This window comes from Carettochelys insculpta, chromosome 19 (genome assembly GCF_033958435.1).
Source record: "Carettochelys insculpta isolate YL-2023 chromosome 19, ASM3395843v1, whole genome shotgun sequence".
NCBI lineage: Eukaryota > Metazoa > Chordata > Testudines > Carettochelyidae > Carettochelys > Carettochelys insculpta.
Window position 1 is genome coordinate 21427599 of NC_134155.1, and position 17900 is coordinate 21445498.

At 42.5% G+C, this 17900-nt stretch overlaps 1 protein-coding gene across 9 annotated transcripts in view; it reads right to left on the reverse strand.

Moving 5' to 3' along the window:
- The window catches only part of NCBP3 (nuclear cap binding subunit 3), a 39834-nt gene extending 23251 nt beyond the window's left edge, over positions 1-16583 (reverse strand). For 5 of the 9 annotated variants that reach the window (XR_012648130.1, XR_012648129.1, XR_012648128.1 and 2 more), the window contains exons 1-5: positions 12902-13116; positions 9752-9817; positions 6054-6159; positions 4618-4743; positions 2389-2517 (exon numbers count right to left, since the gene is read on the reverse strand). Coding sequence is in view for 2 of the 9 variants with exons in the window: in XM_075013825.1 (XP_074869926.1) it covers positions 2389-2517; positions 4618-4743; positions 6054-6159; positions 9752-9817; positions 12902-13045 (571 nt within the window). In the remaining 7 variants the exon portion in view is untranslated. Of the gene's footprint in view, positions 1-2388; positions 2518-4617; positions 4744-6053; positions 6160-9296; positions 9315-9751; positions 9818-11677; positions 11721-12901; positions 13118-16511 lie in introns of those variants that run through there. The other 4 variants (XR_012648131.1, XR_012648132.1, XM_075013827.1 and 1 more) reach the window with 4 other exon arrangements.
- Between the last annotated feature and the right edge of the window lie 1317 nt (positions 16584-17900).

Here is a 17900-nt window from a genome sequence, read left to right on the forward strand (position 1 = left end):
AACATAACATTGCTTTAACAGTGCCTCTCATTCAGCTATCTTGAAGAACTTTACAAACACTGGGCAAACCTCTCAATAGACCTATTTAATAATAGAATATAGTCAATACTTCACCTAGCATTTAAATACAGCAAATTCTTCCCAAGCGAAAAAATGTGAAATCTGTCCCATAACCTGTTTTTTTCCTCCTGATGATCAGATACGGAAATGTATGTAGCAGTTAAGCTCAATACATATTTTGCTACTGTTGACATATACATTGGCAAAGAATAATTATTTTGTACCTAACAGGATTGATTTGAAAGTATGACCTCAATTTAAATAAGGTCTTTCCCGAGTCTCCAAAAGTAACACAATATATTTTCAGAATGTTACATGTTGTAGCATCTTGGTATGTGCCTGTAACAAAGTTACATTGTATTTTAAAATTGCACAATAAAGCTTTTAGCGCAAAGAAAGAGAATGTAGCATGGAGGAGACTGGTAAAAGGTATAAAAAGCTACATATTCCTCACAATACCTATTTTTGTACTGACTTAGTTTTCTCAAGGTAGAAAGGGGTTGGTTAGAAAACCACTGAGTTGTGGTGGAAAGCTGCAAGGAGAAAACTGCTATGGAAGGCATCTGGAAGCATAATTGTGTTGTGAAAACAGACCACATACAATGGCTTCTGCTAATAATTAAGTGAAGACCGGTAAATTGGATTTTGTTCATGCAACTCACACCTAAGTAAAACCTACAGTCACATTTAAATATTTTTATGAACTGCATTGTCACTATAGGTTGGTTATGTGCAATTCAACTTCTTTGAATGAACCACATCACTGGAAATAAGAACATCATCCTTAGCAGCAAAACAGTTGGATACAGTCAAAGGAAAAAAAGCCACAAATGCTACTTGTGGAAGCATAATGGGGATATGATTACAGGGGTGTCAACAAGTAAGTTTCAGGTTTATCACAATTTTAAAAGGTACCTTTGCTACTTCGAGTTACACAACTTACCTTACAGTATGCTCGGTCTAGAAAAGGAGATTATGGCCACTGTGATAAAGTGGAATATGTGCAAGTCAAATTATGAACATTATGTTGTTCTATATGCGGAAATGTTGGACACTGTGACTGCACAAGCCTGGACATGCACAAAGATTCCTTAAAGGACCTAACATTAAAAGCCATCAAGACTGTAATCTGGAGTCAACCTGTGTCTTTCAACTACTGATCCATCCCCATGGAACAATGGGTTTTCCACACGGGGACCTGCAGGGGCAAGCATGACTGAAGGGAACCGGAGTACATCTGAGTACACAGGTCACAGGAATAATCCTGTTTAAAAGCAGGATTCTACTCAGAGCAGAAGGTGGAGTGGCCAAAGGCTACCTACAAGCATTTGCAGAAGAGAGACAGAACAGCGTGCATGCACAAGATAAACTCTGCCAAGCTTGGAGTACTGATAAAGCCTTAGATTCATAGAAGGGTTGAGCTTATATTAGGTCTCAGGATTTTTGTTTTCAAAGATCTTCATATACTTTAAGAATAAAGTCACTATGGGTAAAAAAATCTTTTGTTAAGCTTGTATTACTTGCTTTCCAGGCAGAGTGCTCACAGCCTAGGAGAAACTGTACAGAATGTATGTGATGAGGTAGTAGAGGGGAGGGGAGCCCTCAGAAGGTCTCCGACATTGATTTCAAAGTCCTAGATGGTGGCATCCCACAACCCAAGGAAAGGCAGACAAGAGGACAGAGCCTGGGAACATGCCCTAAGGTCTTGAAGCTAGAAACCGTGACTAGATTCTAGCCAGACCCAGCTGGCTTTGAAGCACATGGGTCCCACTAAGTGGGTCCAGCTGCAACAGATTTATGAACATGCAGTGGGGTATGGGGCCAGGTTTTAACAGGGTCAAATTCAGAGATAATATAAACAGAGATGAAGTTACACATTGGTAAATCAATTTTGCAGAGAGGCTTATGTAGTACCAAGGAAAAAGGAACCAACCGGATGGTTTAAGAAGATTATGCACCTTCTTACAGCCACTCGTTTGTTTCTTATTGCTACCACCCCACCCTTCTACCCACTCAATTTGCGAGTTAAAAGGACTGTGCAACTTGCCCCACTACTTACAATGCCTCTGAATTTGTCTTTATGCTTAGAATGTTCAGGACAGATCATATTGCTGATTTTGGTATCTCTCCAACCCACCTTTTAGGAAGCAGCTCCTTCAAAAGGTTTCCAAGATGAAAGCCTTTTTTAAAGTGGCAGAATACCATTACCTGAAACTATATGACAGAGCCTCCTTCAGTAATTCAAATTATGCAGCACCCAAACCACGAACATATATTTTAAAGAATATGGATTTTTAACTGCATGCCCTATGCCTTCTGTGAATCTACCTTTCCTGTTTTTCTCAGTTGTCTTCTCTTCATTGTTTTCTCTGTTTTTGAGTTTATCCTGATCAGGCATAGAGCTCATATTTATAAGAGCTCGTGTTGCTGTCACTTCATCAAGCCAGACCACATTACCTAAAACAAAAAACCCACACAAAAAAGTGCTAAATTTTCCACAAAAGGTTCTTAAGATAAAATACTTTATCTGGCAATCCTTTATGTAGACCACACATTACTAATATAAAACTTTAGTCACATTTTAAGTATATAAAGTTATATGTACCAATAGGCAGGAAGAATATCAGTTGTGTTTCATGAAAGAAAAACAAATCCACAAACAATTAAAAACTTTTGATCAGCAGGGGACACATAGCACTCACCACACAGCACTACAAAGGCCATAAACATTATTTTCTCATTAAAACAAAAAGTAGGTTGAAATGATTAAGGTCTCCGTAAATAATAGGGTCTCATTTATTTGCACGACTATTTAGAAGACCCACTCAAGATTACTGCACTTTCTGAATAAGCTAGTGAGCAACCATGAGCAAATCAAGAACAGTGGCTCATAAAAGGAGCTGTTCGTTTATTGTGGAGAGAGTTACTTAGTTTCAGCGTGTAAAACTCCTGACAGTACAGTAAACCGTCCACATATGTGGCTCCAAGATGTGCGTAACTCACTTTAACGCGAGTTAAACACAGCTTGAAGCTGATCTGTGGCCTCTTCCCTCTGCCTTCCCCCAGCTGCGGGGCTGCAGGCAGCTAGGCAAGCCAAAAGCCTTCTCCCTGCCTTCCCCCAGCAGCATGGCTGTCAGGCTGACAGCTGTGCCCCTGGAGGAAGGCAGGGAGAAGCAGCTAGGAAACTGACCAGCACTCGTGGGCTGGTCTGTTTCCCTGCTCCTTCAAGCCCAGGGGAGCCTGGAACCAGGCTACAGACTGGCTCCCTCTCCACCCCCAACTAGTGCAGAAATTCAAGTTACAGGGGGTGGGGGTTGCAAGAACACAACCCCTGCGTTACTACAGGGCTTACTGTATTCTAGGAAGCATGATGGTGGTATAGTTTATAAAATAATTAAGGAAGGAGAGACCTCATTGCAGAACTCTCCTATTAATATTTACAGAGAAGAAAGACTGTTAAGGTTTTTTGTACAGATTATAAAATGTGTAGATTAGTGATGCAAAAATTTCCAAGGTTCTTCTGCATTTAAGCAAATACATTTCAGGTTTGGTACATGTCAGAAAAATACTGTTAAGAATAGATGGAATTAAAATTATATGCAATAAAAGTGACCATGTCAGGCTAATAATTCAGTTAGAAACATGGAGAGGAAAGAAGATTTGAAAGCTACTTTTTAATAATAAGCACTGAGCAAACACCCTTTTACTGTGTTGCATTCAGTCCAGACCCAGCCACACCAAGCATTACATGGTGTTCTGACATTTAATGATTCAGGAAAAACTAGGGCCAAAATGTTTATCTTATTTTATATTAAGATGCCTGAGCAGATAAGATTCATTGAAAGGGAAAACACCCATATTTTAAATGTAAAGGCAGGCTGAAGAAAACCTACACATAAATTAAATACCCAAGTGCCCTCCAAACTTTGTATTTTCTAAGTCTTTATCTTTTATTTTGTTTCTCACTCTGAAAAACAAGGATATTACCTCAATATTTTTCAGACCTCTAAAAATGCTACTATAGGGTTGCACCAATTTAAAACACACGATTGCAGCTTACCATTTTACTAGTGTTGTCATCTTTCACAACACTGTATATTGCAGCAGAGTGTAGCCAACTTAACCTGTGACAGCTGGGGTTATTTTCTCACTAAGCAATAACTTAGTTATACATTGTTTTGATATTCACAGTTCTTTATTAACTAGTCCTTTCCAACACCTCCTTGAGGCAGTAAGTTTACAGATGGGGAAGCAAAAGCATAGAAGGGCCAATGACTTGCCCAACAGCCACAAAGGAAGCAGTGGCAGAATTAGTAATAGAAGTCAAGAGCTCTCAAATACCAAAAATAATCACAACTATAGTCTAAAGACCGGTGTTCCCTGTCAGCTGAGCACCTGGGCGGCCTCCCAGGAGAGATTCAGGAAATGCCCAGCTGATTTGCAGAGCTCCTTCAAACAGCAGCATGCATTTCTACTGGTGGTTCAAACAACAGAATTTATTCTGCCCACAGATGGAAAAATTTAGAAGGAACACCGCTAAAGACTTAGTTTACTTACATGATGTGTCATCTAGCCATTCAATATGAGCAGGCGGATACTCTTTAAAATAGGCAAAGATGTCCTGTGTACTCATCTCATCTACCCCACAAATGTAGATTGTGTCCAGTCTCACTTTGGGGATTGCTGGAAACAAGAAACGAAACCTAAACTCAGTGCATGTATAAGAAACATGTTGAATTAAAAATCAAAATCATTTTTTAAAAGGTAGAGAGTAGTTTATTAAAATCAGGTACACCCTATACCAATTTAAAGGCATGATCGTCTAGTCTAGTGGCTGGGAATGTAAGTTATAATTTCACGTTTTGATATTTCTAGTTGAAAATGAAAGCAGGATACTTATGAACAAAAATCATTAGGAATATAAAAATGCATTGCTATTGAAATTCTACTGCCAATCACTGATTATAATTTGATTTTAAAGACAGCACACAAATTGTCATTAACTTTTCAATAACTACTCAGATTATTTTAAAGGTACATGAGCCAATAAAAAAAGCAAAACCAAAAACCTAATCATGCCCTTGTGAAAGTTTTTTAACCTAGTGTTGTTAGAAGCAGTAGTATGACTATCTGCAACTGTAAATTAGTGACCTTATTTTCCTGTTTTCATCATGTATTTCACAACCATATGTACAGTCAGTCAGTTTCAAGTTTCCTCTGAATAATCAATGACCTAGGTCTCGATCCTGTAAAGGGATCTGCACAGAAGGACCATTAGGACCTAGGTACTGCAACTGCATACACATGGGTGCTCCCCCGGGACTGCATTGAGCCCCACTAACTTCAACATGATAATTTGAACATCTGCCCATCTGCACTAATGCAGTTGCACAACTGGGGCCTTAGGTTCTTTTTGTTTGTTGCTGTGAGAGCATACAAAGAAAAATATTTTAAATAGGAAAAACGTGGTTGCAAAACCACAAAAACTGATAAGGGGTTCAGAGGAATATGCTGAATGGTTTTCAGATGACGATTACTCCTTTTTAAAAAAAATTTTTTTAAGTTGCCAATATCTCTTTCATTATACTGATGAAACAACCTGCTGGAGTGTTGAAATCATGCATGTGCCAAGAGCTTCTGTGTCTGCTGACAGAAATAGCGTGGACAGTCAATCTACATGCAGTAGTGGATACTGGTGCCACATCAATAAAAAATGGCATCTGTTCAAAATGGTTCGATTTCTATTTTCAAATGTTTTTTAACCATCCTCTCACTACAGTTTATTTATTTTTAGATCATCTACAAGTATTTTTTTAAATGGCAAAGTGAACAGGGAAAAAAAGTGAAAAATACAACACCTTCCTTTTACCAATGCCTGCTTTTTCAGGAGGACATGGAAATAAGTGGAAGAGTACATCTGTCAAGCCAGAAAAAAGGAAGCAATCTACAGATTATGCCTGTTGTTGAGTTTAAGATCATGGTCCTTTCCCTACCTTTCTTCATCATGTCCCGCTCCAATGCCACGTTTCTTTGGGCAAGATTCACTTCAGCTCGAAAATGAAAACGCTTTGCTCTTTGTTCCTTTTTCTCAATTGCTTCCTACAAGAGACAAGATCCAATGGAAAAACAAATTGGTGTTTAGTGCCAAACAAATTTTATAATACTAACAAAAAACAAACATACATACAAATGGCCAGAAGTTAACCAATACAAAGATTTTCAATAGGCATGGGCGAGTTAACAATAAAGAAAATCATGTTGAAAAGGACAAAATTAAACATTCTTTCAAAACTTGACTAAGAGACAAAAGATTACTGTCTTGTGGTCCAAACACCGTAATAGTAATAATAATATATAGTCCGCCACTAGCTCTGTATGACCGTGGACATGTTCTTAACTTTTCTGATGAATAATCAAATTAATCTATACTTAAAAATGAGAATACATCAAAGGCAAAATTTAGCAAACTTTTACTTAAAACAGTATTTCTCTACCAGGTAGACAATTTTTATTTTGAGAGCGATGGACTGTTTACTTGGAGAAAAAGAGGAAAAACAAGTTGAGAAGATATACAGCGTGCAGTTCCCAGACAGTTAAAAATGTATTCGGAGACCTGTGGCCTTTGGGAATAGCCCTGTGTTTGTACTTTATCAGTACAGATTGGAATGCTGACTGTAAAAATCTTGCTGGGATTGGTAATCCAAGATATTTCCAGGGATCCCATTAACAGAGTTTCCAAACACCAGTGATAGAAAAGATTTTATGCAAGTCCTAGAGAAGCAATATTTATTTTCTTTCTTGCAGCTGATACAGAATGCCCCCGCCTAAAAAATTAGAGTATTCTAAAGATGTTTCAATTGACTAAAATTAAATTTGTCTAAAAAATATTATTAAACAAGACCTGCTCTCCAATATATCTACATGATAAATTTGGCCTTCTAATGAGTTTTATTAGACTCCCCAACTCACTCATTTTATTATGCAGCACTGTGCATCTTTATCCCTAATTATGAATGCCATTTGAAGCGTTACTAAGAAATGTAACAAGAGAGGGAAATTTTCTCATTGATACTATAACTCTCCTGAACCACAAGTTTCAGACATACAGAAACTACATCGTTTTAGCCAACAGTGTTGCTTTTCAATTTCTAACACCAGCTCCATTTGTGCTCTTGGTCAAGTAAGTTGTCTAGCTGGGCTTTCTCTAGGTAAAATGGGTATAAAACTCATGCAGTGGCTCTTGCTGTTGTGAAGATTTGTATTTTTATTATGCACTGAAAATGTAAAGTTCTAATACTACCACAGAGCACTTAACACAGAATAGTAAATTTGCTTTTCATTTTTCAGATAACAAGGTAGAGTCATCATTCACTGGAATGCCAATTATTTAAAAAGTGCATTGTGTGTCAAGGAGACCAGCTGCGAATTTAAGGTTCCACGATAACCCAAAATAATCAAACTTTGTTTTGAAGTGGCTGTTAACTTATGTACTTAATTAAGTCTCAGCATGTGGAAACAGACAATGTTGTTCCTTGAAGACACAAGCCAAGGGAACTAGATTTTCCTGCCAAACACTTGTTTTCCCTTCTCAGTCACTCACACAATAAAAAAAAAAAAAATCAGATGCCATGACTGGAAAGGCTTTGCTTTGCACTATGGAGTAGCAACACTGCAATTCTAACAGAGCCTCCTGTGCTTTTTGGCAAATGCAATGAGCTTTTAGAAACAGTATTACAAATTTTTGGAGAGTATGAGAACTTTGTCTACAAATAAATCTTTCCCTCCCTGTAAAATCACAAGAGAGATCTGTGGCTCAGTATTTTCATAAAGCTTATTTTGTAGATTTTCCAATTTATGAATTGCTGGCTTTCATAATTTACACAAGACAGACATCACAGCATGAGAAAAAAAAATTACCAACCCAACTTCAAAAAAGGGTTCTCCAGTTATTAAAAGAGTGTCTGAAGTAGGTAGTACTCAGATCTCAGGGGTTCAGGAGTCAAATTAGTGATCAGGAACATCGATAAAACAAAAACAATGGTATTTGGATATAAGGAAATAGGAAGGAAGATCAGTGTGGACAGTATTGAACTAGAAAATGTAGAGAAGTTCACATATCTGGGGAGCAACATAACATATGATCTAGACTGTAAGAAGGAAATAGCGACTAGAATAGCGAAAGCAAGAGCGAGTTTGAAGGCGATGGATAAGATCTGGAAAAGCAAAGCAATTAGCTTAAGAACGAAGCTGGGCGTCTTGAAAACGTGTGTGTTCAGCAGCATGTTGTATGGATGTGAGACATGGGTGATAACGAAAGATTCAAAAAGAAGAATATTGGCGTTCGAAAGGAGTTGTTATAGAAAGATTCTGAGAATAGGATGGATACAGGTCACCAATGAGGAATTATATAGGAAGATAGAGCCGAAAGAGAACCTGCTGCAGAAGGTTATAAAATGGAAGCTACAACTATCTGGACATATTTGCAGAATGAATGACAAATGAAAAATCAAGACCCTAGTATTCGGCATAATGGATGGCTCAAATAGGAGAGGCAGACCTCACACAGAATGGATAGTTGATGTTGTAGATTGGTGCAGAGCTAGTCTACAGCAACTAAGTCACTCTGCACTGGATAGAGAAAGATGGAAGGAAATAGTGAGAGAGGCATCAGACACCAACGTGCGCTGAGCCCCCGGTCATTGATGATGATGACTACCCAAAAGAGCATCAGTAGTACAAATTTAGTTTCACTTACTATAGTACTAATCTACTATATATTGGAGAGAGCTTGTCTGTCTGATCAGTTATCTGTTCAAGCAATTCTAAATGGTAAGAGCTAGGACCACCAAATTTGGTATACAGCCTTCTCTTATCACAACTTAAAGCAAAGTAAGGAGTTGACTGAGCCAGAAAGATGGGATGTACATGGAATGGGATTGTGTCTCCTTAAAAAATACAGAAGAGAGACAGAGTCAGCAGGCAGATGAAAGGGAATGTTGGGCTGGGAGCATTCCCTCTGCTCTCCTGTCCAGGACTGCCCCAGCCCCGAGGGACATCACTGGCTCTTTCTCTTTGTCAGGGAACAAAGGGAAAATGAAGTTTGCTCCATTCCTCACTCTAGCTGGGGAGTGCACAGGGGGGCAGATAAACTTGGAACTCTCCCATCCATGGAACATGCATTCCTTTCCATATTGTGCTGCCTGGTGCTGCTGCAGCCATTGAGAGGTTCCTCTCACCTGGCCCCAAGCTGTAGCGTAGAAGGATTGGTGTAGTCTTCTCTCTCTGGGGCAAACTGCATGCTGACGCCCTCCTCCCCAGCATCACCTCAGAGTAATGACTTAAATGAAGTATGTACATTTTCATTTTATTTTCAAAAAAACAAAAATTGCGTTAAGAACCTGAGTAACATCGGGTAAATCTACTTATACATATTTATCACAGCAAAATGACTTACAAAGTTTTGTTTTATCAACTACAACTGGTTAATTACATAGTAAAAGCATGCTGGTGGGCTAATAATTAAATCGTGCAGTGTTTTAATATCAAAACATCCATGAGGACAAATTAAAGGGCCAGTCAGTGGTCTACGTGAACCTAAAAATGACCATTTCTCTGAACTTCCTGGAGACCAACGTTTCCCATCAAACAATAACAATACAAAACTTTAAAAAGACCCACAGCACAATATTACCTTAGAGGTGACATCTATTCCTGTGATGAAACTTCCAGCTTTGTTTTCATACCTTCTACTCGTGTCCTGAAATAAAGTGAAATTGTGATGATGGCTAAATACAACACACCAGTCCGAATGACAAAATGTCACCTGGCAATTAGTTTGAAAATAAATCCATTCCCTTCTACTTTCACTGGCTCTTAGGCTTTGTTTACGCTCACTAAGTTTAAAGTGCAAGCACAGCAATGCTTTAACACAGCAAAATGGTCACAGCAGCACTGGTGGGAGAGAGCTCTGCCAGTGCTGAAAGTCAAAGGTGTGCCAAGTGAGGGGTGCCCCTCTTGGGAGGGTGTGTGCGAAATTTTGTAAGGGAGGGGGCGCAGCATAATCCCCACAGCCTCCACACAGCCTCCTCACAGCTCCAGCAGAGCAGCCCCAGCACAAGCAGCCCTGCAGACACACAACAACACCCTCCCTACGCCCAGCTCTCTCACAACCATGCACAGAGGATGGTCCTCTCTTTGGGGGGCCCCGTTGCCTTCCATTTCCAATCCAGCAGCAAAGATGGCTTGCTCAGCTCTGCACCAATTGAGAGAGGGGATCAGAGCTGGCACAGTGAGCGGTGGAGTCCTGCATGCAGCTGCAGGAGCAAGAAACTTTAAAGGAGCCATTCCTGTGCATGCTCATTTTGCAATCCTTCAATCTTTATTAATATATCTGTTGCCCCCTCCTAGTTTTCTAGCTTATTCTGTTATATTTTGAAATATGGGAGGCAAAGCCTGGTGCATGAACCAAGAAAAAGAGGATTTGGCCCTGTATGATGATTCCTTGTTTCTAAAGTTGTTAAACTGTCAGAAAATTAGTCTAGCAGCTGTCAAAATTAGTGCCACCTTGGAGAGTAATAAAAATAAAATAAAGAAAGTTGACACTTCATAACCATATCCTTGAGTTGTGGGACAACATTCAGTGTGTGTTTTCTGCCTTATACCTGAGGTATGGTGGTAGCCTTGAGTATGGTAATAATGTTAAAGAGACACACGTTGTTTAGGCAACAAAACCATGCAATCTGGTAAATCTCTGTGGTGTGGCAGGCAGAGAGGCATGAATTTGTGCATCTGACTTTTCAAAATCCTCTGGCTGAGGATCACCATTCCTGGTGAATGTGACCGACAGGAAGCAGTGTCCCAGCCTGTGCCACTCCCTGCTGCCTCCACTCACCACCACTATTTGGATTAGACAGGCTGGGGGGCAGAGGGAGGGGGCAGTGGCTAACTGCAGGTATGAAAAGGGGGACCTGATATAAAAATTTGCTCACCCTGCTGTAGGTAACCTCGTCGAGGGGAGTAGCTAACAGCTTTGGGAGCATGGCTGCCTGGGTTGGGAGCCTGTTTATACTCGTGCTTTACAATGCTGTAACTTGCTGTGTTCAGGGTGTGCATTTTTACCCCCTCCCCCTGAAGAAAGTAAGTTATTGCACTGTAAAATGGCATTGTAGACAAACCCCAAGCTCCAGTAGATTCTTGACCAAGAAGTGTACTCAACACCTGTCTACACTACTGCCCAGATCGAAGCTCTGAGATTGATCCATTTGTGGTCAATTTAGTAAGGTCTAGTTAAAACCCTCCAAACTGACTGCAGATCACTCTGAAGTTTACCCCTTTACTCTACCCCAAAGAGAAGAGTAAGGGAAGTTGATGGGAGAGTTTTTCCATCTCCCCCCTCCTGTGGTGCAGTAATGACCTAAAGTAAATGGACTCCAGCAACATTACTCAGGTAGCTGGAGTTAAGCAGTTAAGATCAACTTACCACGGTAATGTAGCTGTAGCCTCAGTGGACTTATGTTCAAACAGAATGGATAAAAATGCATACAGCTTCCTATAGTATATAAGTAATCTTTAGCAGCTGTTAAAAATCTAACATCCCCACAATCACAGGGGGAAATACCTTCTGCCACAGCAAGACGATGGAGATGATAATCAAACAGCTTTACAAACTCTTAATTTCTATCGCTGCAAGTATAATTGTCTTCCAACTGAAAAATTCTTGTGAGTTTAGCACTATCAGATTACTTTAAGACGTGTAGGTTGTCCGTCGTGTCCGACAATGACATCTTCAGCTTGCACAGGCTCATCAGTTGCAGACTCGCACGTGGCCTTAAGACATTAGGCTCCCTAAAAATACTAGGGGTGTTAAAGAAAACAAAGCAGCAGAAATGTAGCACTCTAAAGACTAACAAAATGATTTACTTGGTGATGAGCTCTCGTGGGACAGACCCGCTTCTTCAAATCTGACAAAGTGGGTCTAGCCCACGAAAGCTCATTACCGAACAAATCACTCTGTTAGTCTTTAAAGTGCTACATTTCTGCTGCTTTGTTTTGTGGGAATACAGACTAACACAGCTACCTCTATCAAAACAAAAAGCAGTCAAGTAGCTTTTTGTTTTGATAGTGTGTAGACTAGCACGGCTTACTCTCCGTTACTATTCAACAGCTACCTCTGTTACTATTCAACATACTAGGGGTCTTAGAGGTTAACGAGTTAGCCTCACCCTAAAAAGATGAGGCTGACTGGTGGGAACTAAAGAGGCCTCTGGCCACACTCTCCCTCTGCCGCCCGTTTCACTGGTGAAATAGAATGTTTAACCATTTAACCATTTTAACTAATTGAACAGGATTTTATAGACTTACAACCTCCCACTGTGATGTTCTCAAACAACCTCTTGGCACAAGGTGCCATTACATGTCACTTTCCTCTTTAAAAACATAGATTTTTTAAGACTCCCGATTCCCAGTCCCATTTCCCCAAACACCCCGCTCCGAATCCCTGCACAAGTCCCGTTCGAAGAATTACGAGCGATGCTGGGGGTGGAAGGAGCCGGGTTCCCATTGCCCTGGGTTAGTTCTGCGGCGCTCGACCGGCTGCCCTGCTCCCTGCCCAGACGCAGTCCACTGACTTCCCCTCCGGCCTGTGCCTCAGTGACCAGCTCCCGTCCCCCGCCGGCGCTGAGGTTCAGCATCCCCCGGGGACCCCGCCGGGGTTTACCTCAGGCGAGCTCGCGCGAGTTACCACGTTCCGGCCCCAGAGTTGGGGGCCGCTGCGCCCCCGGCCCCGCCCCCCGCACGGGCTCTCCGCGGCCCCCACCCTCCGGCCCGCGGCTCGGCCCCGCACCGGAATGAGCTCCCGCAGCGAGCGCCGCACGGGGACGGTCTCCAGTTCGCCCTCCTCCACCTCCATAGGCTCGGGCTCGGGGCCGCGGGGCTGCTCCGCCGCCTCCGCCTTCACCGAAATCCGCAGGCCCCGCACGGCCGCCATCGCTCCGCCAAGCCCGCGCGCGCCCGCCCTCAGGCCGCAACCAGCGAGAAAGGCCCGCCGGATGGACGGAGCGCCGCGCCGTCTCCTAGCCGGCTTCCACCAGCGCTGCCACAGAGAAGCGGCAGGCGGACAGAGCGCCGCCGCTAAGGCCATAGAGGCGGCAGCGGAGGGCTCTTCATACCATAGAGACGGGAGTGGGGAAGGAGACAAGCTTGGTCCTCCAGGGCCATGGAGTACAGAGGGGAGGCTATAGCGGCCAGTTGCTTGTGTGAACCTGGCTCTGCCTGCAGTGGAAAATCCTACAGCCTTGACCCTGAGCATAGCCCCCTCTGGCTGCTCTCGGCTTGTCACCATTGGCAACCTGCCGCCCAGCACAAGGGGTCTGGCACACTGTGGCACAGCACATGGGTGTGTTGCAGCATCATGTCACAACAACATTGTGCATCTATCACAATAGCATCGCATCATGTCGTGATATCACAGTGCCAACATTTGGTTATGGGCACTGCAGGGGCATAAGAACATAAGAACGGCCATACTGGGTCACACCAAAGGTCCATCCAGCCCAGTATCCTGTCTGCCGACAGTGGCCAATGCCAGGTGCCCCAGAGAAGGAGAACAGAAGACAATGATCAAGTGATTTATCTCCTGCCATCCATCTCCTGCCCTTGTTCTGAAGGCTAGGGCACCATACTTTACCCCTGGCTAACAGCCATTTATGGACCTAACCTGCAAAAATTTATCGAGCTCTTTTTTAAACCCTAATAGAGTCCTGGCCTTCACAGCCTCCTCCAGCAAGGAATTCCACAGGTTGACTGTGCGCTGTGTGAAGAAAAATTTCCTTTTATTAGTTTTGAACCTACTACCCATCAATTTCATTTGGTGTCCCCTAGTTCTTGTATTATAGGAAAAGGTAAATAATTTTTCTATATTCACTTTCTCCACACCATTCATGATTTTATATACCTCTATCATATCGCCCCTCAATCGCCTCTTTTCCAGACTGAAAACTCCCAGTCTCTCTAGCCTCTCCCCATATGGGACCCGTTCCAAACCCCTAATCATCTTAGTCGCCCTTTTCTGAACCTTTTCTAATGCCAATATATCTTTTTGGAGGTGAGGAGACCACATCTGCACACAGTACTCAAGATGTGGGTGTACCATAGTTTTATATAGGGGAAGTATGATATCTTTTGTCTTATTATCTATCCCTTTTTTAATAATTCCTAACATCCTATTTGCTTTACTAACTGCCGCTGCACACTGCGTGGATGTCTTCAGAGAACTATCCACTATAACTCCAAGATCCCTTTCCTGATCTGTCGTAGCGAAATTTGACCCCATCATGTTGTACATGTAATTTGGGTTATTTTTTCCAATGTGCATTACCTTACACTTACGCACATTAAATTTCATTTGCCATTTTGCTGCCCAAGCACTCAGTTTGCTGAGATCTTTTTGTAGTTCTTCACAATCCCTTTTGGTTTTGACTGTCCTGAACAACTTGGTGTCATCTGCAAACTTTGCCACCTCACTGCTTACCTCATTTTTTAGATCATTGATGAACAAGTTGAACAGGATCGGTCCCAGGACTGACCCCTGGGGAACACCACTAGTTACCCCCCTCCATTGTGAAAATTTACCATTTATTCCAACCCTTTTTCTGTCTTTTAACCAATTCCCGATCCATGAAAGGATCTTTCCTCCTATCCCGTGACCGCCTAATTTACATAAAAGCCTTTGGTGTGGGACCGTGTCAAAGGCTTTCTGGAAATCCAGGTATATTATGTCCACTGGGTGCCCCTTGTCCGCATGTTTATTAACCCCTTCAAAGAATTCTAATAGATTAGTTAGACACGACTTCCCTCTGCAGAAACCATGCTGACTTTTGCCCAACAATTCATGCTCTTCTACATGCCTTGCAATTTTATTCTTTACTATTGTTTCTACTAATTTGCCTGGTACTGATGTTAGACTTATCGGTCTATAATTGCCAGGGTCTCCTCTGGAGCCTTTTTTAAATATTGGTGTTATATTGGCCATCTTCCAGTCATTGGGTACTGAAGCGGATTTAAAGGATAGGTTACAAGCCACTGTTAATAACTCCGCAATTTCACATTTGAGTTCTTTCAGAACCCTAGGGTGAATACCGTCTGGTCCTGGAGACTTGTTACTATTCAGCTTATCAATTAACTCCAAAACCTCCTCTAATGTCACTTCAATCTGGGAGAGTTCCTCAGATTTGTCACCTAAAAATGCTGGCTCAGATTTAGGAACCTCTGTAACATCCTCAGCCGTGAAGACTGAAGCAAAGAAATCATTTAATCGCTCCGCAATGGCACTGTCTTCCTTGATCGCTCCTTTTATATCTTTATCATCCAAGGGCCCCACTGCTTTTTTAGCAGGCTTCCTGCTTCTAATGTATTTAAAAAACATTTTACTATCATGGGTTGGCAGCAATGTTCCCATTAAGCTAGGCATTTGTGCAGCCGTACAGGACAGATTCCAGTGCAGCCCAGCTGAGTAGCAGGGCACCTGCAACTAGGGTTTTTATTTTTACTGATAATGCACATTCACACATGCCTTGGTGCACATAAAAATTTATTCTGCACATGATTGGAAAAGATTAGAGGTAACATTGAATGGCAGAGCTGCAAGGCTGGTCATTGTTTATTGTCCTAAATTTTAAGTGTAGGCCTCAGGAGGATAATGTTGGGTTCATTTGTACAATGTAGGCATTGTTTTAAATGCAAGTTTATATTCCAGAGGAAATAATAAATGCCATGGAAAGACCCTGTGGTTAAGCACAGGAATAAATTGCTGAGGGAAGCTTTGGAGTCTCCATCATTGGGGATTTTTAAGAACAGTTAGATAAACACCTGTCAAGGATGGGTGAGATCAGAGGTGGGCAACCTTTTTTCATCAGGGGTCACATGGCAATTTTTTACATGTTCAGGGGGCTGAACACAATATAGCCCCAAACCTGCTCCCTGCATCCCCAGGCTTAACCCATCTCAGCCCCAAACCACCCCCTCACCTCCAAGCTTAACTTCTCTCAGCTCCAAACCCGTCCTCAGGCTTAAACCCCCTGCAGCCCCAAACCGCTTCCCACACCCCACCCCAAGTCCCAGGCTTAACTGCAACATAAACCATCAAACAAATCGCTTTGCAATAACATGGGTGGATCCAATTTTCTCCACATGCACATTTTTCAAGCATCACTGTTCAATTAATATTTCATATTGTAAAAAAGTACACAAGCCTCCAGCCTTAACCCCACACAGCTCCAAGCCATTCTCAGGTTTAAATCCCTCTGCAGTCCCAAGTTGCCACAGTCGTAACACCCTCTTGCAGCCCCAAGCCGCCTCTAGGCTTACCCCCCTCCCTCTGCAGTCCCAAGCCACTCCCAGGCTTAAACCTCCCCACATCCCCAAACCACTGCTCCCCAAACTCAGGATTCACTTACCTTGCACAGGAACTCAAGTGCTGCTGCCCTCCACTGCTCCTTCATAGGGTTGCCAGATGTCCTCCACAAAAATAACGAACACCAGCAGTCATTGAAAAAAAAATGTATTTTCTTCATTACTTGCAAGTCGGTTCATCAGCTGCTTTACAACATCAGTTAATTATATGGCTAAATAACACTTTAACCGGAAAATACTATTGCAAGCGATTTACAAATAACATTGAAAACATTTAGGTATTAATGAAAAAAATCAACTTTATCTGCATTTAACTTTTATTCGAACAAAATAACATAACATGCACAAAATTCCACCCAATTCAGTGCTGCAAAACTATCCAATTCTTTACCAGATCACAATGGAAAAACATGTAAAATAATTACTGACTTTAAAAAACAACAGAAATTATGGATGTTCTTCCCCCCTGGTGCACCAATAACCTGGGGAACTCCTTGCCAGAGGGCGCTGTGCAGGGCAGGACTTTATCAGGGATCATAACAGAGCTAGATCAGTCCCTGGAAGACAGGTCCCTCCGTGGCCGTCAGCCAGGCTGGGCAGCAGCGATGTCCCAGCCACTGTGTGCCAGGAGCTGGGAGTGGCTAATAGGGGTAGGATCACTGGCCCATGTTCATGTCTTTCTCTGCCCCCCAGCCAAGGAATCGCTGTATGTGGCCCAGGCACTGCAGAAGGTGAAGACTGAGGTGAACGAAAGTGGCATGAAAGCCTTGTTTACCACAGGTCAGAGTCCCTGGCTTCCTGGGGGTGTGGGGTGGGGGGACTTTTCTGCATCTGGTGTCTGGAGGTGCACCAGGGCTCATCTGGAGAGCCCCTCCACTGGCTGAGAACTTATAATAAAATTAAAATACTGGATATTTATGTGTCCAGTATTCTCTGATTTTTTTAGCTGGACAGAAAGCCCAAATATCAGACTGTCTGGTCCAATACCGGACACCTGGCAACCCTGCTCCTTCACCATCTCCTCTTCACTGCAGCTATTTGCCTCCCCTAGCCCTCCAGCTCCCCGCACGTAGAGCATGGCAGCTATAGCTCTCAGTGCCCTGCCACGCTGAAACAAAAGGACTTAATTTAATTGGTTTAATGGCCATAAAGTGCTACACTTCCAGTGTGGCAGGCAAGAGGAGTCAGGCAGCAGTGTTGCGAGCCGCAAGTGTTTCCTTAAAGAGTTGTATGCATCTTGGAGCCACTCAGCCACATTTTAAAAATGGTGCTGTTGCTGGCTCTGTGGGCCAGATAAAAAGGCTCCACGGGCTGGATTCTGGCCCACAGGCCTCATGTTGGACACCCTTTGTCTAGATGATGCTTGGTTCTGCCATGAGTGCAGAGAACTGGACTTGATTACCTCCTGAAGTTCCTTCCACATCTAGTATTCT